This window comes from Phaseolus vulgaris, chromosome 8 (genome assembly GCF_000499845.2).
Source record: "Phaseolus vulgaris cultivar G19833 chromosome 8, P. vulgaris v2.0, whole genome shotgun sequence".
Lineage (NCBI taxonomy): Eukaryota > Viridiplantae > Streptophyta > Magnoliopsida > Fabales > Fabaceae > Phaseolus > Phaseolus vulgaris.
This window is the reverse complement of record NC_023752.2, coordinates 62,440,077-62,466,607: the sequence shown is the minus strand read 5'-3', so window position 1 is coordinate 62,466,607 and position 26,531 is coordinate 62,440,077. Positions and strand designations below refer to the sequence as shown.

General features: G+C 31.1%; 3 protein-coding genes across 5 annotated transcripts; all 3 read right to left on the bottom strand.

Moving 5' to 3' along the window:
- Positions 1–1,805: 1,805 nt before the first annotated feature.
- LOC137825966 (disease resistance protein SUMM2-like) lies at positions 1,806–12,685 on the bottom strand. Of its 2 annotated transcripts, XR_011083388.1 has the most exons (10): positions 12,528–12,685; positions 12,365–12,433; positions 11,720–11,822; positions 7,015–9,810; positions 5,491–5,723; positions 4,782–5,400; positions 3,818–3,924; positions 2,942–3,184; positions 2,139–2,499; positions 1,806–2,005 (listed from the first exon to the last, which is right to left on the bottom strand). XR_011083388.1 is itself a non-coding variant. In XM_068631787.1 (6 exons), the coding sequence occupies exons 1-6, from the start codon at positions 9,776–9,778 to the stop codon at positions 2,281–2,283; spliced, it is 4,185 nt and encodes a 1,394-aa protein (XP_068487888.1). In that variant the 5' UTR covers positions 9,779–9,896; the 3' UTR covers positions 2,138–2,280. The 2 variants fall into 2 exon arrangements, 1 of the variants encoding a protein (XP_068487888.1); XM_068631787.1 differs by lacking the exons at positions 1,806–2,005; positions 11,720–11,822; positions 12,365–12,433; positions 12,528–12,685 and having other exon boundaries at positions 2,138–2,499; positions 7,015–9,896.
- A 703-nt stretch (positions 12,686–13,388) lies between these two features.
- On the bottom strand, positions 13,389–16,874 carry LOC137823355 (uncharacterized). 2 transcript variants are annotated; one of them, XM_068628455.1, is made up of 2 exons: positions 16,405–16,874; positions 13,389–15,900 (listed from the first exon to the last, which is right to left on the bottom strand). In XM_068628455.1, the coding sequence occupies exon 2, from the start codon at positions 15,800–15,802 to the stop codon at positions 13,706–13,708; it is 2,097 nt and encodes a 698-aa protein (XP_068484556.1). In that variant the 5' UTR covers positions 15,803–15,900; positions 16,405–16,874; the 3' UTR covers positions 13,389–13,705. The 2 variants fall into 2 exon arrangements, with proteins under 2 accessions (XP_068484556.1, XP_068484557.1); XM_068628456.1 differs by having other exon boundaries at positions 13,389–15,903; positions 16,405–16,748.
- A 1,864-nt stretch (positions 16,875–18,738) lies between these two features.
- Positions 18,739–19,516, bottom strand: LOC137823354 (F-box protein SNE). The gene has a single exon (XM_068628454.1). It carries the CDS (start codon positions 19,356–19,358, stop codon positions 18,891–18,893), a length of 468 nt encoding a protein of 155 aa, XP_068484555.1. The 5' UTR covers positions 19,359–19,516; the 3' UTR covers positions 18,739–18,890.
- Positions 19,517–26,531: the final 7,015 nt, after the last annotated feature.

Genomic DNA, 26,531 nt, shown 5'->3' with positions numbered 1-26,531 from the left:
CAGTATCATTGATCAGGAATATTGAATATCTGATCTAAAGAAATTTGCAACTAAGATTTTAAGGAAAAATATGAAACCTTACCTCTTAAAAATATTGTGAGGACTTATGAATTAATTAAAAATTAGAGCATAAACATATGAAGGAGATATCATGCAAAGGTAACCTTGTCCATAGAAAAAAATGAAGATATATAGATCATCTTTTATTCTTTTCCCAAATATTTCACATTCTTTGAGTGCAAGAAAAGAGAGAAAAGTAGTTAAAAAACTGATTCTGACTTCACATTGTTGTAATGGAACTTATGAAAGGAAGAGTTTGATAATCCATTGTTTGAAGTTATCCCTAAAGTATTTACAATAATAACTTGTCTGATCCTCCATTTGTGGCTATGTTTCTATAACATTTTATATTTCTATCAAACTTAAATTAGGATAGGGTTTAATAAGTTAATTTATGTTTTAAATATAATAAATCAAAATAATTTTTTATTTTATTTTATTTTCCTGCTCCAAATAATTTACCAGAAACTTGAAAGGAAACATTATCTAACCAGTTTATTTCAAATTATTACGATATTATTAGTTACAAATTTATATTTACAAGAAAAACTGAAAAATATATATATGGTTGTGTTGGAAATGTGAAGAATATAGAATCTCCTAAGGGCACCCTATCCTTCTAAACTCACCCTTTCATGCTTTGGGCTTTCTATTTACTCTTTGCTTAAAATATAATAAAACTCCAACTCTCACTTTCTTTTATTTATTAACTTTTCTTATTTCCAAACCAACCAAAATCTAAAACAACTCCAACCATTTTGGTTCTCAAACCATATACTATTTTACACCATCCATATAATACATCTACTACATTAATAAATTAAAGATTAAGTATAGTGTATATATAATTATCATCTGCAAGAAAATTATTAAATAGAAACTAAATTTAGAGATAAAAAATAATTAGTTGTTATATTGACTAAATTAGATACTAAAAAAATTGTTAGTTTCTAAATTAGTTTCTATTATTATTAAATAGTTTCTAAATTAGTATCTAATTATCTACCAAAGTCTTAACTACCAATTATTTAAATTCTAAATTTGGTAGCAAAAACCTTGGTAACAATTAAATACCAATTTAAAAATTATTTATCAATAATAAAAATAAATAATGTTTTTTTTTTAAAATGGTCTCTAATTTAATTAATATAGTAACTAATTATTTTTTGTTTCTAAAAAAGTCTCTAATTTTAATGATTTTTTTGTAACATTTGAATTATTGCACTCATGTAATTAATTAAGAAATCATAAAGACTAGTCCTTACCAACAAGAATTTCATTAAAAGCCCAATAATTTGTATAATAGTTTGTCACTACAATAAAATCATGAAATAGAAACAATTTTTTGGTAGTTAAAATCTTGGTTGCTAATTAGATACCAATTTAGAAACTATTTAACAATAATAGAAACTAATTTAGAAATCATTTTTTTTTAGTTTCTAAAATAGTCTATAATTTAATTACTATTGCAACTAATTATTTTAGTATTTAAAAATTGGTTTCTATTTCACGATTTTATTATAGTGTGTTGTGTTACGTCCAGTAGTCTTATATTATTTAAAAGTTAATCAATGATAATATAATTTTTTCTCTTGATCTTCCGAAACTTTCAAAACTTAAAGAACAAAATCATGATAAAATTTCAAAATAAAAAATACCACGAACGTGAAGGGTGATTTACTATAGGTTGGAACAATTTGTACACAATATTTTTGTACAAATATACTATACTGTGAGTTAAACAATTTGGAAACAATAATTCTTACTGAATAAAATTGACTAATTTGGACACAATAGTTCTTACTGAATAAAATTGACTAGGTTGCTTAAAATTGAAGTAATTTAAACATATGTGTACGAGGTTACTACGTAGAATGGTACATCTGAATATGTATTCACCATAGTTCTTCTATGGTGTCTCTTATCTGTTCCTGTTTTGATTTTCCTGTTATTGAACAAGATTTTAGGAGATGTTAGTGTAATTTACTTTCTTGATATAAACTTGATTGAAAGAAAATAATGTTGAGAAGTTGGATTTTAGGAAGTTGGGAAAATTTTGCACAAGAACATGAACCGACCTCTTTCTCACACCTCCTTCACCTTCGAACGCTTGTACTAGACTAGAGTTTTGATTTAGGATCAGAAGCTCTATTTCTGGAAATACATTGGAAATCAAGATAAAGAACTTATGCTTGGAGTTGTTGTTGCAATTGTAGAGGGTCACCAGAAAAGAATTATTCCTTCCTCGTCTTCATTCATCTTATCATCTTGTTTAACAACCTGGGAATCTTGTGGAAGTATATATGCACCACTTGACTCTTGAATTGTAACGCCTCTACCCAAGTTAATGTTATCTACACAACCTGACAAAGTTTTAGTAACACCACTGTCTGATGGAGGCCCGTCTTCGTTCTTTCGTCTTCTTATTTCCTCAATATTCTGTGCATCACGAATGGAAGAGAAGTGTTTGCATATCTTTAAAGTTATAGCTTTTGAAAAACAATTGTTTCATAACGTACATGATGTGTTAGTACAACAATAATTTGAGCAATTTTAGTGGTTACTGCTATATCTCTGTGTGCATCTTGGTGTGAAAAACCTGTTTCATTGTTTGATTCTTTGTGCACCAACTTTTATTTGAAATATTGAAAAAGCATAACAAAAATTAGTGTGTATAGTAGGAGGTCTGTTTATAATCCTAGTAATTTTTAATTTTACAAACAAATGCATTTTATGCAAGAGAGTTACCATATAAGTTTGAGATGAATTTCTCACCTCCAAAACATAAGTTGGCGTTATGTTGTGGTTATTTTAATTTCTTCCATCACGTAGTTTATTAATGTATAGGTTTTTAGAAGATTAAAATAAAATATATAAATACCTCAATCATGTTTGAAGAAGTGACTGGAAAATTTTGGTCCATCGCTTGTATGTCTGATATCTTTTCACTTTTTCTGTCTATTTTCTCTTCTATTCTGGTTTCAATTTTTTCAGCTGTGCTTCCCAACATAGATTGGTTGTTATCATTGACTTGTGAAGAACATGGTTTATTTTCAGATGTAGGTGGATCTTCTTGGTTCATTTGAAGTGGGAAAGTATTTTCTGGCATATAATCCTGTTCAAGCTGAAAATAATTTACTGTAAACAAGTAGAACTATGTTCAAACATTAAACACAACACTTAAACATGCATATAATTTATACTAAAAAGTAACTGATAAGCCTAATTATAATCTAATTGATTCTAAAAGAGTTGAAATAGTGACTATCATTGTATTTTCTGATGCAGTTCCTTCTTTTACACCTCTCTTAATATTCTATGGAAATCCGAAATTGCACAATTTCGTAGTAGGCTTTCATTCTTGTCATAAAGACGAAATGAAAATACATATATCAACGTAAAAGCCCCTTTAAAGAACAAAGAATGGTTATTGACTTCTTATGTTTGAATTAGAATAGAAAGTAAACGTGAATACTTTGTGTTAGTGATAACCTTTGGAATAATTTATTTTCTTGAGTTTTTTAAGTATATTTTAGCCATTAATTTTCTTGTGAATTATTTAGCAAGTAATGAATCATAAATGAAAAGATTGTTTTTCAATTAATGAATTAAGTATCATATAAAATAAAGAAAAGATTGAGATGAAGTTTGGAAAATTTTAATGAAGCAATTGGTGGTGTATATATACTCTAGTTTAATGACATTATTATTATGATCATTTCACTAGATTAACTTGAATAGATTGGCTGGTTTTGACCTGTGATGAAGGCAACTCATTGTTGCTTGTAGAAACTCCATATGATTCTTTTATTCTATCAATCATGAAACGAACCTCCCACTCTTGAATGCTAGAGTTTTTGAAACCTGTAACAAAATTGCATAGTCAAGGACTTCATTTAACAATGAAATGCAGGGATAAAAAAATAACGTGACATCAACATTCCAGGAACGATCATTATATTGTCAGAACTAACAAGTTTTAAATGGAAAAGAAAATAATTAGTAGACAATTAAAAATACCAGTCATTACACTACAAGAAAATCATGAAATAGAAACCAATATTTAGAAACCAAAATAATTAGTTGCAATAGTAACTAAATTAGAGACCATTTTAGAAACTAAACAAAAAATTGGTTTCTAAATTAGTTTATATTATTTTCTATTATGGTTAAATAGTTTCTAAATTGGTATCTAATTAGCAACTAAGGTTTTAACTACCAAATATTTAGTTTCTAAATTTGGTCTCTAAAATCTTGGTTGCTAATTAGATACCAATTTAGAAACTATTTAACAATAATAGAAAATAATAGAAACTAATTTAGAAACCAATTTTTTGTTTAGTTTCTAAAATGGTTTCTAATTTAGTTACTATTGCAACTAATTATTTTGGTCTCTAAAAATTGGTTTCTATTTCATGATTTTCTTGTAGTGTTATTTTTGTACAAGTGTTTGGTTTGAAATTTGAATAAAATAGTTAATTTGTTCGTATTTTCTTTGAGTGGAACGAAGAAACATAAATCATTTGGTACTTGAGGGAGTTATTTTAAATGCAGTTATACTCTAATTATATAAACAATTAAAAATGTTAGGTGAAGAGTTCAGATTTCACAACTGCATTTGAATACATTTAGCAAAATCAGCATGAGTATTTTATGTATAAAGGTTTCATTGTAACATGTAATATTTGCAGCAAAATATCCATGCATAATATTTTATTTACCTAGACCATGAAAGTTATGTTTGATCTTCTGAAGAGTAGTTGTTGATGTCAAAGAGAGTTTTGGACAATTGCGGACAATACGATGCTTCACATTTAAAAATTGAGTCTCTTGGAAAAACTTTGAAAGATGTATAAATATTAAAACTTTTAGTTCTGGAAGTTCAACTTCAGTTTTTCCTGTCTCATTAAACTGTAGTAGTTCAGTGGCTCCACTAATGACTAGAAACTCCAAGTTGGAAAAATCATTAGATGCAGATACAGAGGTGAAATATTTCAACTTGTGACATTGTTCAACAGTGAATGTTGTAAGTTTGGGGAAGCATGGTTGAAGAGAAAGGGGATTGGACAATTTGTTATCCTCCAAATCCTCTTCAATAATCTGCCTTAATTCCTTGCATTCTCTTACCTCTAGTCTATTCAATTCTGGTAGGCATCTCAACACACATGGAGGGAATATTACTTCCAATTTTTCACATCCCATTATTTTCAATGACGTGAGATGTTGGAGGAAAAATGTGTTTTTGGTAGCCTCCCAAGTATTAATCATTTGAGGTAGATATATCAATTCCAAATCTTCTAGCTTTAAATTCACTTGTTGTCTCATCATCCGTATATCATCCTGCAAGGCACTAATAGAAAATGTAAAAAAATAGAATCCACATTAGAAAAAAAAGAACTAATAACTAATAATTAAAGGAATAAGGAGTACCTTGCGATTTGTGCTAATATTAACAAGTTGGGAGCATCCATTGCATTTAAATCTCTTCAAAGATGGATCCAATGCATCCATTGCATGAGTTACTATATGCTTCAAACCACCACAATCTATTATTCTCAATCTTCTTAATGAAGTCAAGGTCTTAGCTACAGATGTCTCAAACAATGAGCCCATTGGACAGAACCATATATGAAGATTTACAAGCTTAGATAGAGTAAATGATCCTGAAAAACAATTATAAATAAATAAATAAAATATTAGAGTTAATTATTTAAATCTTTATATGTACATCTTATATTCTTGTTTTCAAAATATTGATCTACAGAGACTAAAACCACAAACCCTGACATAAAAAAATGATAATAATGAAAAATTCATCTTAATCTTAATTTTAGTTCCTATGTTCTAAACTTGTATCTTTTTTAATCTATAGAGATACTATATTTATTTTACTTTATTCATTAGATAATATGTATAAAAACTAAAAGAAACAAAAAAATGTTTAGTATTTTAGGGCTAAAATGAAATTATCTTAATTATATACACTCAAATATAATTTTTTTTACAACAAAGATGAACTGAGTAAATAATTCATAATTTTATATGAAAACAAATTAAAATTAAAATATATTTCTCTTCTTTTCATATACAATGTTGCAACAATAAATCTAGTTATATTTTTCATATAAGATAATATATTCACAATTTTAATGTAAATAAACCCAAAACGCATCTCACAATTTTAACTAACCAATTACATTAAAAATATAACTTAAAGATAAGAAACACACTAATTGGTTAAATTTCAAACAAAAATCTAGATTCTGATCTTAAGGAATGAGCCAGTTTCAATTTGTTAATAGCTTAAAGGAAAAAATGATAAATTTAAAATTATAAAAAGCTATTGTTAAATATTTGATATTGAGAAAAGTTAACTAAGACCTTTGCGTGATAAAAATATATACATAATTTTTTAACGTAGTATAGTACATGTTATCTTGTTTTGTTTTTTTTTATTATATCATGTTTTCTTTTAGACCTTAATTGCAAGAATGACTTCAACAAGATTAAATGGTTTCAAAAATTGAATGTATTCATTTCTTTTTAATAATTTACTATAATTTGCATACCTTTCTAACAAAACTTTTCTCCTCTCCACCATTTTTTTTACTTAATACTTTTTGAATGACACTTTTTGAATGAATTATACCAATACATACTTGTTGAAGTTTTCTCCAATTACACTAACAATCTAATTACTCTTTAAGATTCTACACAAACCTTCTTTATTTTAAAAACATTGCGTTGTCTTATTTACATTGCATCCCTGTAAATATTAAAAATATTCACCTAAATAAAAATATTTTATAATACGAATGTTTCTTAAAGAAAAAAAAGGTATTTACCAAAACAAAGTGTGAGTCTATCTAGTTTTATTTAATTCTCTCACCATAAAATAATAAATGTAGAAATGTGAGTTAAAGATGGTTATGAGATGTAAATGAAAAAAAATACCTGCGTTACGGTTCAGAGTGGTTGGTGGTGGAATTGAAGTGGTTTTGAAGTAGTTTGATTCCTCAATAATTTCATCTCTTTCTTCTTTTTCATCAACAACATCCCCAATTATTTGTTCTAGCATATCGCATCTATATATTTTAAGCTCTATCAATTGAGATAGGTCTCCTATGATACTCGGTGAGAATACATGATTTAATTTCCCACAACGTTGTATCGCCACTTCTTTAAGATTTTGAAATTTTTTGGATTGCATGGAATGTCCAACTTCATACTCACCAGGAGCAATAACATACATGAAGAGAGATGTCAACTCTGGACAATCTCTTAACTGTAGTTTCTCTAATTTTTCAAAAGACCCATTGCCATTACCATGTACACTACCATGCCATAAAGCTCTTAGATGTTTCATATTGTAGATCCTTAGGAAATGCAACTTGGAGAAGAGATTTCCCACCTTACTCAAAGCATTGTCGGTGTCAACCAAATACTCTATCTCTTCACAATTAGTTATCAGCAAATTATTCAACTCATTCATACCCCCTTTAATTTCAAATATATCAGGCATCATATTTTTTACACCTCCTTCAATATTTCCTACAAAGAGCTCCTTTGATTTATTTGCCAAACCCTTAATAACCTCATTTGATACGTTAAAATAATTAACCAATAAAGTTCTTTGACAAGAGAAAAATTCTGATGGTATATAAATAGGAGAAAAATTTTCTCCTAATACAATTCCATACCTTTGTAGTGTTTGGGTAAAACTAAACAAGTTAAAGCATTCAATCAACTTTCTATCATTGTGCTTTGATCCTGTTTGAATGATATACAATTCTTCTAAAAGTGGGATTCTTTTAATCTCTTCAAGATTCTTTATTTCAATGTCACATTCATTAAACTCTAACAGTTTCAAGTTTTTAAGTTGTGTAAATGCAACATCAGTTTGCATATCAATGAATGGAGGCCATGAACAACCATGCAATGAAAGACTTTCAAGTTTCTTCATATCTCTTACAAATGAGATGTCGCTCAATACCCAGTATTGAAGGACTAGACAACGAAGATTTATTAATGTTTTGAAAGACCTTGTCGACAACCACAATCTGTCGTATTCTTCTGGATTAGTAATAATCAAAACTCTAAGCTTTCCCATTCTTTCAAAAATTCCATCAGATACTTCCAGTTTTGTTCGTATGTGCAAAAACTCAAGATTGGAACAATCCATATCATTTGGAAATTTCACACACCATAGATATCTTATTATACTTTGCTCCAAAGTTACATCATTTTCCGTTTCACACTTGATGATGTTCTTCTCATTCTTTGCTATCCATTGGGCTACATCACGAACCAAGTCATGCATTTTGACACTTTCATCATCTGCATCCAACAATAGACAAGAACTTACAAGCTTAATTTTGGCTGCCATCACTTCACTTCTTGCATTTTCATATGGGTTAACTTCTCCAACCATACCTAACCCAATTGCACATCTTATTAAACATTCGACTGGAATCTCATAATCTTCGGGGAATACAGAACACAACAGGAAAAGTGATTTAGCTTCTTCAGAATCTAGATTATCATAACTCAACTGCAAACACTTATAGGGATCTTGCAAACCTTTTTCAACATTGATTGGCTTAGAACTTCTCAATCTATTCAACGCAACCCTCCATAACACCTCTTCTTTGTGTTTCAAGCTACCAGCAACAGCTGCAATGGCAACAGGCAATCCTTTACATTCATCTGAAATTGGTTTTGCTAAATGCTTGATGGTTTCAGGGGTGTTTTCAAATATAACTGCTTTTTTTTGGAATAGAGTCCATGCTTCTTCATTGGTTAAGATTGGCAGATAAATCTTTCTTTGACAATCCATTGAAGTACAAACTTCTTCCAATCTAGTGGTAATGAGAATCTTGCAGCCTTTATGGTGTTCAGAGGAGGGAATCCCTATGTGACCAAAATCAAGCTTCTCCCACACATCATCTAGAATCATAAGAATATTTTTTTCTTGGGTTAATCTCATACACAAGCGTTGGGCTCTCTCCATTTCTTCATTTTCTGGAAATTTATACTCCAATGAACTTGCAATTTTTTCTTGAATCCTTGGAACTTCTACTGTACTAGACACAGGCACAAAAATAATTTTGTCAAAAAGATGCTCATCTTCTGCCATCTTCTTAATTTCCATTGCTAATGTGGTTTTACCACAACCCCCCATCCCATACAATCCAATCATGGCAACCCCATCATCTTTCAGTGCTTCCATTAGTTTATTGGAAGTAACTTTTCTACTCTCAAAATTCATACATTTTTCTGTGAGAATATCAAGAGTATTTGAAGGAATTGAAGCAGTGCGTTCAAGTTGTATATATTGTTTACCTTCTTGAATGATCTTTTGAAGGTCCGTTTTTTTATTTGCCAACTTCTTTCCTAAACGGTATCGCAAAATCCAATTTGGACAGTATCCAAAACAACAATTGTTTTTGGCTTTTGCCTCTTTTAACAAGCGTTTCACTTCTTCTGCATCAATGTTAGCATTCTCCAACCACTTATCCATAACTTCAGTTTTTAAGGTTTGTTTTCGAGCATGTGTGACACGATCTTCTACACTCATTTTTGTATCAGTAAAGTTAACTTCTTCTTGTTCAAGCTCTTTAACAAAACCATTAAAGCAAAAGGGGTAATGTAATTGATTCACAGCCCCACACACCAAATCTTTTAAAATACCAGACAAAACATCAGAAATGATATCCATTAATTCTCCCTTCTAAATTCAACTTAATTAACCTGATGTTACAAAATAAATAAGATAAACATATTTCAGAATGAGTTTTATACCCAATCAAAACATAACTTTAGATAGGTTACATTAAAAAAGTTTTTCATTTATATATAAACTATAAAATTTTAAATACGACGGAGAGTGTTTCTTGTATGAAAAAACATTTTGTACTACTTTACCAGTTTCATTCATCATGAAGCTATTTTTTTGTCGGGCATGGAATTTTTAAAAAATTCTAATGTTAAATATTTGTCCTTCCTCCACACAAAAAATCAAATTTAAAATATGAATATACTTAAATGGCAAACAAGTTTTCCGATCCAGAGGAATACAGTAACAACGTTAAAAAGTTGTCTAATAATACTTGTTCGCTAAACCCAGTTCTGGTTTTTGTCACTTAAAAAAGTTTTTAAAGAACAAAGTTTAAGTTAAATACAAAATCACTATTTTAATATAAAAAATGAAGATTATATATAATACAAATAAATTTATTCTTTATTTATCTAAAATATTTTATCTCTTTAAAATATAAAATTTATAATTTATATATAAATTTAAAAGTAATTTCTTATAAAAAAAGAAATCATTCTCCAATTTTGATTTTGAGCATTTTTTTTTCTCCTTCTTCAAATCTCGAGTTACTTGTTTTTTTATTTGATATGTGGGTTTGAATGATTGAGTGTGACATCCGAGTTCAATGGATAAATTTTTACTAATTTAGGTTTATATTAAGAATGGTTCAATGTAAACATTATATTTTATATTAAGAATGGTTCACTGAGTTATATTGAAATAAGTTAGATTATCTCAATGTTTTTTTTATTGAATTTGTGTTGAGTTGTTTATTAGGAGATATTGTGATAGTTAAATTGTTAGGTATTAAAAGTTTTATTTAAAATAAGTGAGTTTAGGTTATAAAAATACTTGTTTTAGTTTAACTAGAATAAAAAATTTGGTTTTGAAGTTTGTTCACCTTCTTCAGAAAACTCAATGTTGCTCAAGTAATGAGAAGTAATGAATTTCATTGCTCGAGTATTGTATTTATTGTGTGTACAAAAGTGTTACTGCATAAAAGATACACTTTCATATTTTTTTTCACATTTGTTTTATAAAAGATAAATTTTTATTTCAAAAGAAGTCATGTATTTAAATGCGACTATTCGTAAAAATAATAGCTATAATTTTATTTTTAAATATTATTTAAAAAAAACAAATAACTACGAAGTCTTTATTTATTACAATATTTTTTCATAAATAATAACAATGAACTGAAAATATAAAATATACCCTTTTTCAAAATATAAATAGAACTTATTTATATTTTATATAATTAATTATTAATCGAAAAAGTATTATGAATTATTTTAAACGTAATGTCATATTTATAAAGTCATTACTTTCACTTACTATTGTTTTGAAATATCATCTAAAGTAACTAATTAAAAAGTTATCATTAATATAATATCTAATGTTATTGTTATGATTATTATTGTATTTACACATTTATAAATTATCTAATAATAAAAATGTATATAAAATATTTAATATTTAAATAAAATGATATTTTAAAATTGAAATTTTGATCACGCTAAAAAAATACTTCAAGTTTTCTTTAGTTCAAAATTTAACTTTTACAAAATATGTACATGTATATATGTATAATTATTAATTATAAACATAAGAAAAAACTAAGGTTATGTAAACAAAGTATTCACAATTATCAAAATGAATACTTATATTTTACTATTATAAATTTATATTTTGAGGCTAATGTAAAAAAATCAAAAGACAATAGTTTTAGCAATTAGACAGCAATTTCGAAATTGTTGTCTATTTAGTCTATTCTATTGAGATATAGTCGACGATTTAGTTACATATAGGCAAAAATATTAAAAAAATAAAAACAACACCAACCTCAAAGTGATGGCAGCAACGACGATGAAGGGCAGCAGTAAAGGGAAATGGGGACAACGGTAGATGAAAAGCGGAGCGCGATGGTGGAGCAATGAACAAGAACCTTAAACAATGAACCAATGGAAGAATAAGCAATGAACCAATGGAAGAATGGAGGAAAAATAAGATGAACGGTTGTTGGGTTAGAACCGTTGTCTAACCCATCTATGATTTAAATAGACAGTGATTCCTCTTACATCTGCGATCTATTTATCCGGTTTAATTTAAAAAATATCATTGTGTTTTGATAAACCGCATTTAGTAGTGAAACGTTGTATATTAACGGTAGTAAATAAGCGTTTTTGCACAAGTGTGATGACGCCAAAAAATACTTCTAAGTTTTAGTTCAAAATTTAACTTTTACAAAATATATATGTATAATGATTAAGTTGGCTATATAATAAAAACATAATATTTTCCATTTAAGATATTAATCATTTAGATTTAATTCTCATTATATATTTAAATCTCAACCTAATTTCACTCTAGAAAATGGATAAAATTGGAAAACTAATCCTTGAGCGAAGAAAAATTAGGGAAAATTAAAATTAAAGAAAATGCAACCGGATAGGAGATAAAAAAAATAAGAAAGTTTGAATCACCTACCTCTCTATTCAGAATATTGGTGATATATCTGCAATAATTGGTGACTTGGTCAGAAAGAGGGTTCGAAGTCTGCTACAAGAAACAATATCATTGATTAGGAATATTGAATATCTGATCTAAAGAAATTTGCAATTAGGATTTTGAGAAAAATATGAAACCTTACCTCTTTAAAATATTGTGAGGAGTTCTGAATTAATTATGTATTTGTGGAGATTGTTGAGTTTATGATCTGAAAGAGGTGTTGTTGAGTGCTATATGAGTTGGTAGGCTGAAATGAAGGACAATTGGGACATAAACATATGAAGGATATGATGAAAAGGTAACCTTGTCCAAAGAAAAAAATGAAGATATATAGATCATTTTTTATTCTTTTCCAAAATGTTTCAAATTCTTTGAGTGCAAGGAAAGAGAGAAAGGTAGTTTAAAAACAGATTCTGACTTCACATTATTGTAATGGAACTTATGAAAGGAAGAGTTTGGTAATCCCTTGTTTCAAGTTATCCCTAATAAGTTGTGTAATCCTCCATTGGTGTGGCAGTTATTGAGCATCCATGAAGTTTGCAAATGAAAGGCAACTTACTGGATTCTCAGAAAAGTTCCTTCACTTGTAACCATGCCAAGAAGAAAGTTCACAACAAATGAGAATCTGGAAACAATTATTTTTGCTGGAAAAAATTTACTAGGTTGCTTAAAATTGAAGTAATTTGAACCCATACATATAAAAAGATTAAGTGGGTTGCTTTTTGAAAAAATATTTTAAATAGAATAGCAAATAAAAAAGTTGAGTTATGCTAACAATTTCATGCGTGGCTGCAGCTTTGAAAAGTAAAGAAAGTATTGTAAAAATGGGTATTATTGATATGCCTAAAACAACTATGTATGACTCAGAATGATGCTTACAAGGTGATTGATGAATGTATGGTATGTTTCCACACACCAGAATTTACAGACACCACTTCTCGTGACTTAGAACATGAGAACATACACATGCAACTCAATGAAATGAATGTCTTCCACGTCTCCATATTTAAAATTGGTTTGAGCCTTTAATTGAATGAATTCTTGACTAACCAGTAAAAACTGGTCAGAATAGAGTTACAAACAAGTAATCTGTCCTGGTCTCTCACGAGTTACAGCCAAGAAACTTTAGCGAAGAAGCAATCACTAAATCTGAAAGTCTACTAGAGAAATATTACAAAATAAAATTTGAGCTTCTAAAACATCCGTGGTTAATGTCTCATCGGTCTCTAACCAAGTGTGACTTAGTGTACAGTTAAATCTAAAATACTGTGGGAAGAATGCTAAAGCACGACCCAAATAATTGTTTCACTATTGCATAACCTACAAAGCGTTTGGTTCTTCTGTAGCACCATGAAGAAGCTCATCTGGAGTTGCAGCCGGATCCAGGTCCCAACACCTTTCTGGCAGATTCTCAGCCTCCCTCTTCAGCAACCAAGAAGGCACTTGATGTGAAAACCGCAACATCTCTCTTTTGGGTATCCATTTTATGGCACTCTTGTCAGTATTACTCTGATATACTGTTTTATATCCAGCCAACTTAACAAGGGGACTAACACAAACACCAAGTTCCTCAGAGTAATCATCCAGCACCTCAACCATTTCATACTGATGCCTCACTTCATCCGGCGTAGATCGGTTCCAATCCTGTGACCAATTTCGATACACAGCCCAGATATCTCCACTTCTGGGATATATGCGGACACAACCCCCCCGACCAGCCTTCTCCTGACTTAGAACATGAGAAAATATGTTAACATGATCAACAACATCGTTATTAAAAGCCCTGAAATTTCCACAAGATTTAGTAAAACCTGAATCCAGCCAGTTTACTGAACCAAACTCACTATCAGTTTTGGAACTCAGGTAACTGATGAGAATCTTAAATGGGTTGATAGCCACGACCTCGCGGATCATACAATACAACCGTGGCATTCCATCTTCCTCATCATACAGGGCCCATATCTGCTTTGGCCTGAAGCATTCCTCTGACCTATCTTTATCAAAGTCATGGAAGTCAGAATCTGGGACAGTAATTGAGATTGGACCAGCTTTCCCATTCTCTAGCTGTAGACCGGAAACATTCAGGGATGTTTTTCTACATGTCTCTCTTTTAACTAGACCAACTTGAGCTTCAGATTTTTCTCTCTCTTTCAAAGCTGCAGCTGCTGCTTCAGATGACAGCTTCATCTCCTCCAGTTTCTTCCTGATTTCAGTCCTGGCTTTCTCAATCAATAATTTTCTTGCATCGAATGCCGGTGCCATGGAACAATGTTTGGTTTGAACTTCAACTGTGCAGGAAGGCTTTTGGCCATGTCCGGTGCTATCATTTCCGTTAGACACTATTGATTCTAGAGCACATTTTGAACCCTTTTCATCGTAGCCATTTCTGAAAGTGGCTCCCACAGCAACTTTCTGTTTCTTGTCAGGTCTACTTAGTTTATCTTCCTGTGGTTCACTACAGGAGAATGATACATCTGAATTTATATTCACCATAGTATCTGCTACATGATGATGCCTTTTGATTTTTGGTCTTCCCCTCTTCACATTTCCATTTGCCCGATTAACAGAATCAGCAGGTAAGGTAGTTGATCCATTTTGATTGACAACTCCAGCAGAGCCCCAAAATGAAACATTCTGAATGTAATCATATCCATGTCCAGAATTGTATCCTGCAACTCCATTCCCATTGAAATAGGGGGCACTAGGTGGAACATATGAGACACCATCAAATGAGTGACTTCCATACCCATTTCCTGGCACATATGACCAAGGACAATATGGAAAAGAACCGTTTGCTGGGGCCGCCCCAGTTTCAACAGCAACAAAAGTTCCACGGCAGTTCTTGCAAGATAGTTTTTTATTCACGTACTTGCGCAGATACTCGTACTGAACCTTACAAGAGGTGCAGATAGTCCAAAAGGTGTCAAGCCCACCACGAGGGCTCGACAAATTGGAACATTTGTTATAACCTGCAGCCCCTGTAGCAGGAGACAAATTCATCTGGTTAGTCCCAGCCAACTGCGCATTTCTCTTGAGATCATAAGAACTACGCATAGCACTATCTGATAGCCAAGTCCAAGCCTCGGAAACAAGCTTAAATGCCTCATCAGCTCCCACACACTTGTTCTTATCTGGATGAAGCAACACCGCCAACTTCTTGTATTGTTTCTTCACAGCCTCCTTATCTGCAAAAGGTTTTAATCCAAGAATCGAATAGTAATCTAGCTCACCATTATGTTTGACCTCAGAAGCAATGTAAACTTCAAATGTGGCCACCATTTGAGATATACCCTCCAATCCAGGACAAAGTGTTTTAGCCTTTACAGCATAGTTTTTTGCACCTGCAAAGTCCCTCACAGCAAATCGCTTTTCAGCAATCTCTACCGCTTTAAGTGCTTCCTCCTTGTTTGCTTCCATGTAGAAACAAAAACTCACTTCACAACTGAACTCTTGAAACAGAAACTAAGACCCGCCCAACATCTTTTCCGATATCATATATAACCTCGTTTCCATGTCTGCTAACAGTTTCAAAACAAAAAGAACAAGTATTCTTAATTTTAAAACTCAAATCACTTCCATCTAAAGATCCAAGAACACCAAAACTCACAAACATTCTAATAAAACTAAACAGAAACAAACACCAACATTAATATAGAACCAACAAGAGAAACGAAGCACAGCCCACCCCATACGCCAAATTTTGGAGTAAAAGAAACAGATCGTGACATTTAATTGATTGAAACACAATTTTCAATTTTCCACATACAACTCAAACGATTAAGCTTTACTTTCCTAAATCTTTCAATTTCAAAAATCCATATAACATTAATCAGGTGACCCATCTTTCAGTCAGCACCCAATTCCGCTAAATTTGACAAACCCTACAACTTTCGGAGAGATCGAAAACCCAAAACAAAAACCCCCCAAAATCTTTACTAAAAATTTATTCAAACCCAAAACCCCAGATGCAAAAGAAAAGGCACAAAACTTAAATAATAACAAAAAAAAAAAAAACTAACTGAGATTGGAGCGGTAATGGGGTGTTGAAGAAGAGCCAGATCGCCACGTGTAGTTTGAAATTGGGGCAAAATTGAGTGTGAATCTCGCTTGCTGCGCTAAAAACAGGAAAACACAAAACCCGATTTGTATGGACACAGTGGTGTGTGGTAAATGGTAAAGGTGAGGCCTTTGCTAAAGAAACAAAACCCGGGAAGAAAGGGTTCGGGTGGCTCCCGGATCCGAAGTGGGTCCGATTCGGCGCAAGGTGGCGGCGATGAATAGGAGCTTCCGACAATCGCCGATCAGAAAGAGAAGGTTGCAAATAAAATAGGAATTATTATAAATAAAATGATGATAATTTTCTGAGCAAGTAAACGCTGTTATTACTGAGGTGGTTGGAACAAGCTAACGTGCACCGTAGGTGCGTAATCACTAATGACTGCATGACAAATTTATTACATTTTTTCCCTTTTTTAGAAAAATCTAGTACTACCATTTCCTTTGTTTTATTATTTTCTTAATTTTTTTTATTTCTGCTTAAAGAATTATAAAATTTTGCGGAAGTTAGAAGTTAGATACTGTGTTCTATAGTTGGTGCAAGGTTGGATGATGATTTGGAGAATTATCAGTGATGGGCATGGAACATCTCGTGACATTGCTCATTTTATTTTATTTTTTAAAATAATATTTTTTATAAAAGGGAGAATAAATAGAAAATAATTTGTACATGTAATATTATTAAATAAATAGACTTTAAGTATTAAATTTTATTTATTAGCATTAAATTCGTATTATGTATAATTGGGTAGTTATCTATCTACTTTTATCTTACTAATGGAAACATTATTTTTATCTTAGTTTTAGGGTTTATGATATTATATATAATTTTACATTTCAGTTAAGTTAATTTCAAACAAAAATAACCATTTTTCATTACATAAAAGAAATAAAAGTAAAAAATATTTTATGTGTCATTCTATTTCACAATTTACTTATAAGTTTCACTTTGAATAAGGTTTAAAGTTTAAAATTTATGTATTATTATGTGACTTGACATCTCAATTAAGTTCATCTCTTAGTATCACATGAAAAATGTGTTATTAAAAAAATGAAAAAAAAATATTTTTTTGTGTCATTCTATTTACTTACAAGTTTGAACTTGAAGAGGTTGAGTTCTGACATTGAATTCATGTGGTCAATGTCAAATAAGTTGGACTTGAAATATTGATTTGGGCTAACGTGGAAGGCCCAAAGACATTGGTCGCAGAAAGTTAGAAGGAAATTAATGTAACCATGGACCAAAAATAAAAATTAATGTAATGATGTTGAGGACAGAATGAACAGGACAACAGTTGAATCTTGAAAAATCTGGTTGTGCCAAAAATTGAAGTGGTTGGATTAGATGCACACTTTGAGTCAATGATCACACAGTCACATGTTTCTTTGTCCACTGGGTTCATTTTCCTTGCTCTGTCTCCATCAATAAGAAGGACACTTTGTTTTTCTTTTTCCTATTCTTCAACCCTCTCACTCTCTGTCACACTCTGTAAAATAATCTTTCACTCTGCTCTCAACTTACCATTAACCTACCAACACACCCAAAAAAAATTCACATTTTTTACTTTTGTCACCTTCTTCAGTAAATCACTTTTCACCTTCATTTGCCTCTGTTCCATTCAGATTCATAATATAAAAAAAAAACATGACAGCTGTTGAACTCTGGTTTCAAAATGGTCACTACAAACATCACTTTATGCTAAATGGACTAAAAGAAAAAATATATTAACTAAAAGTCTTCATATTTTTTTTATACGTTGCGTTTGATGTACATTCATTTTAAAATAATTAAATTCGTACAAGTTTTTCAATTGAATTCTTGGAGATTTGGATGATGACGGAATGGAATTATGACTTTTCAAGTTAATTTTAATTTGACCTAGACTTGTTTAATGAATAACATGCTACAAGAATTTGTTTATATATTTCAAAAAAAAAGTTACTATAAAACTGTTCAATTCGATTCTAAGGCAAATAAACGAACTATATTTCTACCTTTATATATAATGAATGTGATTTTAGATTGATGCTGATATGAGTAATTAACTAATATTTTGGAACAAATTGTTACAAGAATACACCAGAGTGAGACAAATTAAAAAGAAGACGAAACAAGAGAGATTAGAAAAAAGTGAAAAGGTTAAAGTTACTGTAAAATCTGTTAACATTGTAAATGGAAAAAAGTGAATTATTTATGGGGTTTTGGGTGTTCCATAAGCACTTATAAAACGGGCTTAAGCTAATAATCTGAATAAGAAAGTGATTTTGAAGTGAAGAAGGTATGAAGAAGCTAAAACTATTAGGAACATATTATTTTTTATTGATATGTAGTAATTGAACTATGATATGATGAAATCAAGGGATGAGAATAAACAAAGAAATTGGTGATATTTTAAATTTGGTGTATAATATAATAATAGCGGGGAAGCAAAAATGAGATGAGATGAGATCAGACGTTGATGGTGTTGCAGAGGAACATGAGGGACGATGCGGACGCGTCGCTGGCGATTCTTCCACTCCCGAGCCTCTCGTAGCTGTCAATGCAGAAGAGCGAGAGGGAGAGCTGCACCTCGTGCCGAGTCCAGACTCGCTTCCTGACTCGCTCCGACTCCCCGAGTCGACTCAGCACCGGTCGCACGCACACCATGTAGAGCCGCTTGTAGCCGCCGAGCGCCACCACGACGGCGCGCACCGACGCCGTGGAGACGTGGCGGAAGCAGAGATGCTCCCAGAGGGAGTCGTCGTTGCGCGTGAGGCTGCACCAGAGACGACAGACGCACGCCGCCACACCGAGCGAGGGACCGTCGAGTCGTTTGAGGATTTCCCGAAGAATGTCTATGTTGTCGTTTATGAAGAACCGTTGCCGTTTCTCTTGCTCTCCCCGGTGCTGCTCCTGCACCATTCTTCTCAGCACCATTCACACACAGGCACAGTGAGAGAGAGAGAGAAAGAGGTTTATCTAGCTAGCTTTCGGAAGAGAAAGTGGTGGGTTTAAGAAGAAAGTGTGGCATGTGAAAGGTGAAGCAATATTGGTGTGGGACAGCAACGTTAGATTTGGTCGAATAATACTAAGTTATCAATTTTGTAAATAAAAATGGTAGACCAAGAGATTAGTTATAAAATATGACCTCTAGTATATTCGGACATGTCTCCTATGTTTAAATATTGTGAAGAAGGACAATCTCATATTATGAAAGACTCTAATCTTTAATCGATGTGGGATTTTCAACACACCCTCACGCCGAGGTTACCAACTCGTGCGTGGAGATATGTGTTATGAGTGGTTCGATAACGGTTCGATGGCGGGTGGCCTGATAAACCCAACAAATGTTCGTTAGGATAGGCTCGAAAATGACTCTGATACCATGTTAAGAAGTGGGTTTTAAGTCTAATTCAACCTCATAAAACCGGCTCAATAAGGAGAGTTTTGCACCTACTTATATATTATGAAAGACTCTCATCTTTAGTCGATGTGAGATTTCCAACAAATATGTTTCTTAAATTGTATATTTGAACATATTTTTTAAATGATGTTTTGGAATATATATATGATATCAATATATATAAATTTGTGTGTTTATGTTTTATGTAAAGGAAAATGATAAAATAAAAGGGGTGTGGGGTTTGAGCTGTGAAAAGAGTGATGTATTTTGACTTTGGGGAAAGAATGAATGAAGAAACGTGAAGTTGTGAAGAGTGAGAGGGTTTTCATTTGTTACTACGTTGGATTGTTGTTGGAGTTGTTTGTGTTGTTGTGAGTATCGAGGGGAGAGAAGGGGCCAAGAGAAAGGTCCAAAGCAGAGAACTGGAACCGATGTGCTGCTTTTTTCCTCTTGTTGCTTTTCAATATAGGTTTCGGGCTCAGCAGATTTGGTGTTTCTTGTTTTTGTTGTTGTTTGCATTCCTTTCTATCCTTCACCACCCTTCTTTCTTCTCTCTACTGCTACTGCTTGAATAGTCACACACCCTATGCAGACGTTTTCTGGTTTTTTCTGGACCATTTTTCCTTCAATCATTATATTTTATTACACTCATCTTTTCTCTTGCCATTGTCACCTCGGAATCAGTAATTATTTATTGCTTGATGAAGGTAGAGTAGAGCAATAATTTAATGTGCTTAGAGGAAACTCAGAAAGATGCTGTGTTAACTTGAAGACAAGAAGATGATGGAGTGAGGATGCATTTGGGGAAGCAGAAGTAGAAAGAACTGTTGGTCATCAATGGAAATCGAAAGTAGTGTGTGGGAAAAGTTTTCCCTTTCCATTTTGGTGAAATTTCAAAGTCATGGTGTCCCAATAGGTTTGCATAATCAACATTTATTGACACAATCAAGACCGTTACTTTAACAAGATTAATCAATACTAGATAATGTATTCCTAAGCGCGATTGTACTTCCTAAATAGATCACGAGAACGAGAAAGGAAAGAATTGTGCGTGAAACTATATATTATGGGTTGGTCCGATAGCGATCGGATAGGGTCAACAAATACTCGCTAGGATAGACTCGAAATGACTCTGATACCATATTACGAAGTGGACTTTAAGCCTAACCCAACCCAAAAAACCGACTCATAAGGTTGAGGTTTGCACCCACTTATATACAATGAAAAGCTCTAATCTCTAGTCGATGTGGGATCTCCAACATACCGAAAAATAACTCGAATCGTGTCTTGGTTCCAACTCCGTTAAAAATAAATGTTTTTTTAAAAGTGTCACGAGTGAAAAGGTGAAAAATTTGGGAATAAGAGGAATTAATCTTACTTAAATTTTACCTTAACTAAGTTTGATGATTTTGGTGGATAGAAGAAGTTTATATGTGACTTAGTACCATGAGTGATGAAATTTGAAAGTTATGATATTTTAGAAATAAAAAAGGAATGCTACAGCAATTTGTTTCCACTAAAATGATGTGAATTTGAATAGCAACAAAGAAGAGAAAGAAAGAAAAGGTTGGATTTTCTCCCACAAAGGCAGAGAGCACCAATTCCTTTGAGACAGAAAGCATAAAATATAATATCATGTTGTTAGGGGGCTTGAAATTGACATTTGATTTATTAATTAGGGTTTGTGTAGAGAGAGTGGGTCCCTCCACACTGCATTTTAGAGAGAGTGTGTCATAAGGGGTTGTTTTTATTGGGTTGGACTTGTTCGTTGGACACACTCGAGGAAGGCACTGTTCCCTATTCTTTCTCTTAGCAACTCGATAACTGCAAAACTACAACAAGGACATCACCATTTTTTTCACCATCTCTCTTTCACTATCTTTTCTTCTAAGCTTCTCCCCACTTACCATTTAGTCAACTACCTACTTCAGTTACTATGCATATCACACACTCTACCATTCACAACACACACCAATTATACACCCTATCCCATCTCAACTGTGCTTCATGTTAATCTCATTATACACAATTTCATTTTTCAACTTACACTCACTTTGATGTATTGCTTTCTTGTTTTCTTTATCATTTATCTCTTTCTAATATTTAGAGTTGTTGTTGTAGATTTGGTAACATACTTGCTAACTAAAGAATAGTTATGTATCAATCGGAGTCAAATGATCCGATAACATTTAGTATCCGATGTCGTTTGATCGATCAGTGTAAATATATCAAGGTAAGAAGAAATATGAAAAATCAAGTAATCTCATGATTACATTAAATATGATTCATCAACAAAGTGTGTTTCATAATGTTCCACTGCTAAATTTCTCTCGGTTTAGGTTGAACAACGTGTCTGTTTCGGTAAATGAGGTTTGGGGAGTGATTTTGATAGCGGTCGTCAACGAAATCTGGAAACATAGAAACAGAGTAATATTTAGAGGGGGTGTAATAGATGTATTGGAAGTATTCGCTTTGGTGCAACTAAAGGCATGGGCTTGGGTTACTTCCAAGTCGCAGGATGCAATCTTTTCCTTCTCTGATTGGTGTGTTGATCCTTTGGTCTGTATGAAGATGATGTTTTGATGTTTGTTTGGGTATAAGAGAGAGGGTTGTAGGCGGTTCTTTTCGAATTTTTTTAAGTATTTAGGTGTGTGTTGTGGAAAAGATTAAAGGTCGTGTGTTTTGTATAAGGGTTGGGTCACCTCTAAAGTGACTCACATTGTTTATTGCTGATAAAAATATTCATCAATTATAAACTTCATTACAAATTGTATAAATAAACAAAACAAAATTACGTCTTTATCACAATATTATCCGTGTCCAAATAACAAATACTTACTTGAACGTTGGATAACTTTTGCCGATACACCCTTAAATAAGAATCGGAATCCAAACATAAAAAAAAATACAACTGAAAGAAAAAAACCAGTAATAATAGATATTGTATTGTATTAGCCCTTACAAGTACTAAGTTTACTATTAGCTATTTACAAATACAAGTTTAGAAGCTCAATTATTCAATATCTAATCATAGAAACTTGTAATGGTGGTAAAGAAAAATCATGTGATGGTTATTAAAATATAAAGAAGGGGTCAAAATGGTATAGTCGCATCTTTTTCTAATCCGGCTCATCTTGTTTGTTTGGTTACAAAAACAAAAACAGAGGTGGTGCTGTCACACTGAACTGCACCTCATCTCATCAAATTTAATTATTATTCCCTATAATGTAAATGGTTATTTAAATACTATACACTTTTTATATTGTTAATTCATTTTAAATTATAATGTATATCATTTGAAATATTCAATTCTTATAAAAGTCAACTATTTTCTTTCCATGTGTCAAGCAATAGTTGGACAGTTTATTTGAGTTAAAAAATGTTTGATAAACTCAAATTCCTCCATGTGAATTCCATAAAGAATCTCACTTTAATTCCACTTTCTTTATATTCGTTCTTCTTTTATTCAAATATATACAAACTATTTTATATTTCTTTCTTATTTGGTATAAATTACCAGCTGAAACTTAAGGTTAATTTAAATATATATATATTTTAAATTTTTTATTTGAAGTCAATCTTCATCTTTTTTTATTAAAATAAACTATGTCTAATAGTCTTACATCATTTAAAAATCAATGTCAAAAGCAATTTAAATGCACTTTTCTTCTCTCATCAACGTTTTAAAAAAATAAAATTGTGACGAAATTTAAATGTAAATTGCAAACTAATTCATATTACAATAGACATTGGTGAAATATTTGATAATATACTAATCACCTTAATATTTAGTAATCACATTATTGGATATTTTATCGGAAATCCTATAAATATTTATACACTCAATCTCAAATACTCTATATCTTTTTAAGTTCTTATTAACTTGAACGTCAAAAAAATTTCTAAATAAATCATCATTCGATCTTCATCATCAAAGTTAGACAATCCTCCAACAAAAAGATCAATTTGCCTAAATAACGCATTCATACACTTGGATTCCAACTATTTTTGGTAACCCTAGTTATAAAATCTATACAAAAAGAAGAACATTTTGCAAAACAATTCTAAGTTTGTAGTATATTTTTCAAACTTTTTTTTTATGTTTTTAGTGTGCTAAATTTAGATTGAATCCGGTTCTTAAAATTTAGAAAAGTCATCTTTCAAAATTACCAATTAGGAACTGAAAACAACTTTAAAAATATTTGAGTTCCTCAAGTTTAATGTCGAATAACTAAAAACGAACCCTTTTAAATTTGATAGATAAAAATGTTTTTTTTTAAATTGAAAGACTGAAATAAGATTAATTCTAAATTTCAAAAGCAACAAATATAATTAAACATATTTTTTATAGAAGATATTTTTTTTTGGTCAATCAAGAGTAAAATTACTAAACTGATGCAAGTGTTAGAAAAGTAGAATTACGAATATAGGTAAGTCTTTGTGTTTATTTAGTTTATTTAAATTTTGACTAAATGCCAAGAATACTTATGAGTGTCCAGAATTACCAGAAATTATTATGACAGAATGTCAAAAACAGTAGTTTAGTAACTTCAGAAACAAAGTACACTAACCTGGTAAAAGACAAAAAACCAAAGATCGCCACTGGATATCATGCCTAATTTCCTCAAAAGTACTACTCTGCTTTTTTCTTTTTCTCTTTGTCTAAAACAAAAAAGTGTTGTGCTGATTAATTAATGGTGCATCAACACGGCCATTATCCTAGGTTATATCATTAATTAAAGTAATGAGAAGAAAATAATTAGTTATTATATTGATAAAATTATATACTATTTTAGAGATTAAAAAATTCACTACAAGAAAATCATAAAATAGAAACTAATTTTTAGATACAAAATAATTAGTTATAATAGGAACTAAAATAGAGACCATTTTATAAACTTAAAAAAAAATGGTTTCTAAATTAGTTTCTATTATTTTATATTATTGTTAAATAGTTTTTAAATTGGTATCTAATTAACAACTAAGGTTTTAACTACTAATTATTTAGTTTCTAAATTTGGTAGCAAAAACTTTGGTTGCTAATTAGATACCAATTTAGAAACTATTTAACAATAATAAAAAATAATAGAAACTAATTTAGAAACTAAATTTCTTTTTAGTTTCTAAAATGTTATCTAATTTAGTTACTATTGCAACTAATTATTTTGGTTTCTACAAATTGGTTTCTGTTTCATGATTTTCTTGTAGTGATTATTAGTATCCACTATAATAAATATTGATGTTAGTCTCCCAAAAAAACTCACACAAAGACTAAAAGAGACACTAAACTCACTCTAATTATCATTATTATTATCATTTAGTGTCTCCCTTTTACTCTTTGTGTGGATTTTTTGGGAGACTAACATCAATATTTCTTGTAGTGATCTAAACTAGTTTCTATTATTGATAAATAATTTTTAAATTGATATCTAATTAGATACCAAAGTTTTAGATACCAACTTTAGAATCTAAATAATTGGTTGCTAAAACTTAGGTAGTCAATTAGATATCAATTTAGAAACTATTTATCAATAATAGAAACTAATTTAGATATCAATAATTTTTTAGTTTATAAAATAATATATAATTTAGTAAAAAAACATTATCCTAGGTTATATGATTAATTAAAGTGTTTTGGCATAAGAATGATTTGTGTTCTCCAAATTAGCAGAAGTATGTTGTGAAAAAGCTTTAAACAACATCCACATAAGAAACAAACAAGGAAGTAAAAGGTAAACAGAAAGATGGAGAGGGAAAGCAAACAATGCAATGACAGCCAGCAAGGGAAGTTCTAAATCAACGCTATCTCCTAACTACTCTCTTAGCTAGAAGTGGGTAACTGTGGAATCTGATCTTTATTTTCAAAGTTTAGCTCAAATGGGTTGTGTTTTTCTTCTTGTGTCTTTGCTTTTGCTTGGGATTGGAGACTAATTTATTGCTCATTATTCCTTATATCAAGGAGATCAAAGCAAGAAACTTCCTCAATCTTTACACTAAATTCCTAACTTGCATACATGACTCAGAGGCTCTGACAAAGCATCTTTAAAACAGTGATAAAAACAAATGACAATGTGGTTCACAGCATGCCAACAAGTAATAACAAGCACAAGGGAAGAAGTTACTATTAGTGGATCCAAAATTAAGCTTTGTTAACCATAAAGTTTTGCCATTAGTAATATTTTTTGTTAATAAAAACTTTTATCTTGGATATCACTATACAACATCTCAGTTAGGCTAGGCTAATAACTCAAGTAAGAACAATAATCATCTGAAAAAAAAGTATTATCATGCTTTAATGAGAGGGTTCTGCAGTTAAACTTGAATGGATAAACATTTTTAAGCTGCTAAATTGTCAGAGTCAAAGTTGTTTTGCATTGCTGCTCATTGCACACTGTGCAAGTTTGTGACAGTTTTAACTTTAAGCTCAAATGTTGAAGCTGGTGGAAAGTGGACAAATGACTTGTTGTGTGAACAAAATCTGCAGCATCAGAAGGGGCAGTGCCATGACATTACTTTGTGAATAAAAATTGTGTAGCTAAGGGTTGATGCTAGGGGCATTAGCCCCAGTGTAGGTGAGCCAAAGTATACATTTTTTTATTTATGCCTGTTTCAGTTTCAGTACCTCTTGAAAGGCTGTGTTTAGGACACATGCACCTTCAAATAGGTTACACTTTGCAAATCTGCCACTCTAATTACTTTCTTCTAAC

What these genes read in the sequence shown, in the direction of transcription:
- LOC137823354 (XM_068628454.1), bottom strand. Translation starts at nt 19,358, where the DNA reads ATGGTGCTGAGAAGAATGGTGCAGGAGCAGCACCGGGGAGAGCAAGAG.
- LOC137823355 (XM_068628455.1), bottom strand. Translation starts at nt 15,802, where the DNA reads ATGGAAGCAAACAAGGAGGAAGCACTTAAAGCGGTAGAGATTGCTGAA.
- LOC137825966 (XM_068631787.1), bottom strand. Translation starts at nt 9,778, where the DNA reads ATGGATATCATTTCTGATGTTTTGTCTGGTATTTTAAAAGATTTGGTG. An exon ending in ACATAACTTTCATGGTCTAG is followed by an intron (nt 3,925 to 4,781) that starts GTAAATAAAATA and finishes ATTTTGTTACAG; the next exon opens with GTTTCAAAAACTCTAGCATT. An exon ending in ATGAGTTGCCTTCATCACAG is followed by an intron (nt 3,185 to 3,817) that starts GTCAAAACCAGC and finishes AATTATTTTCAG; the next exon opens with CTTGAACAGGATTATATGCC.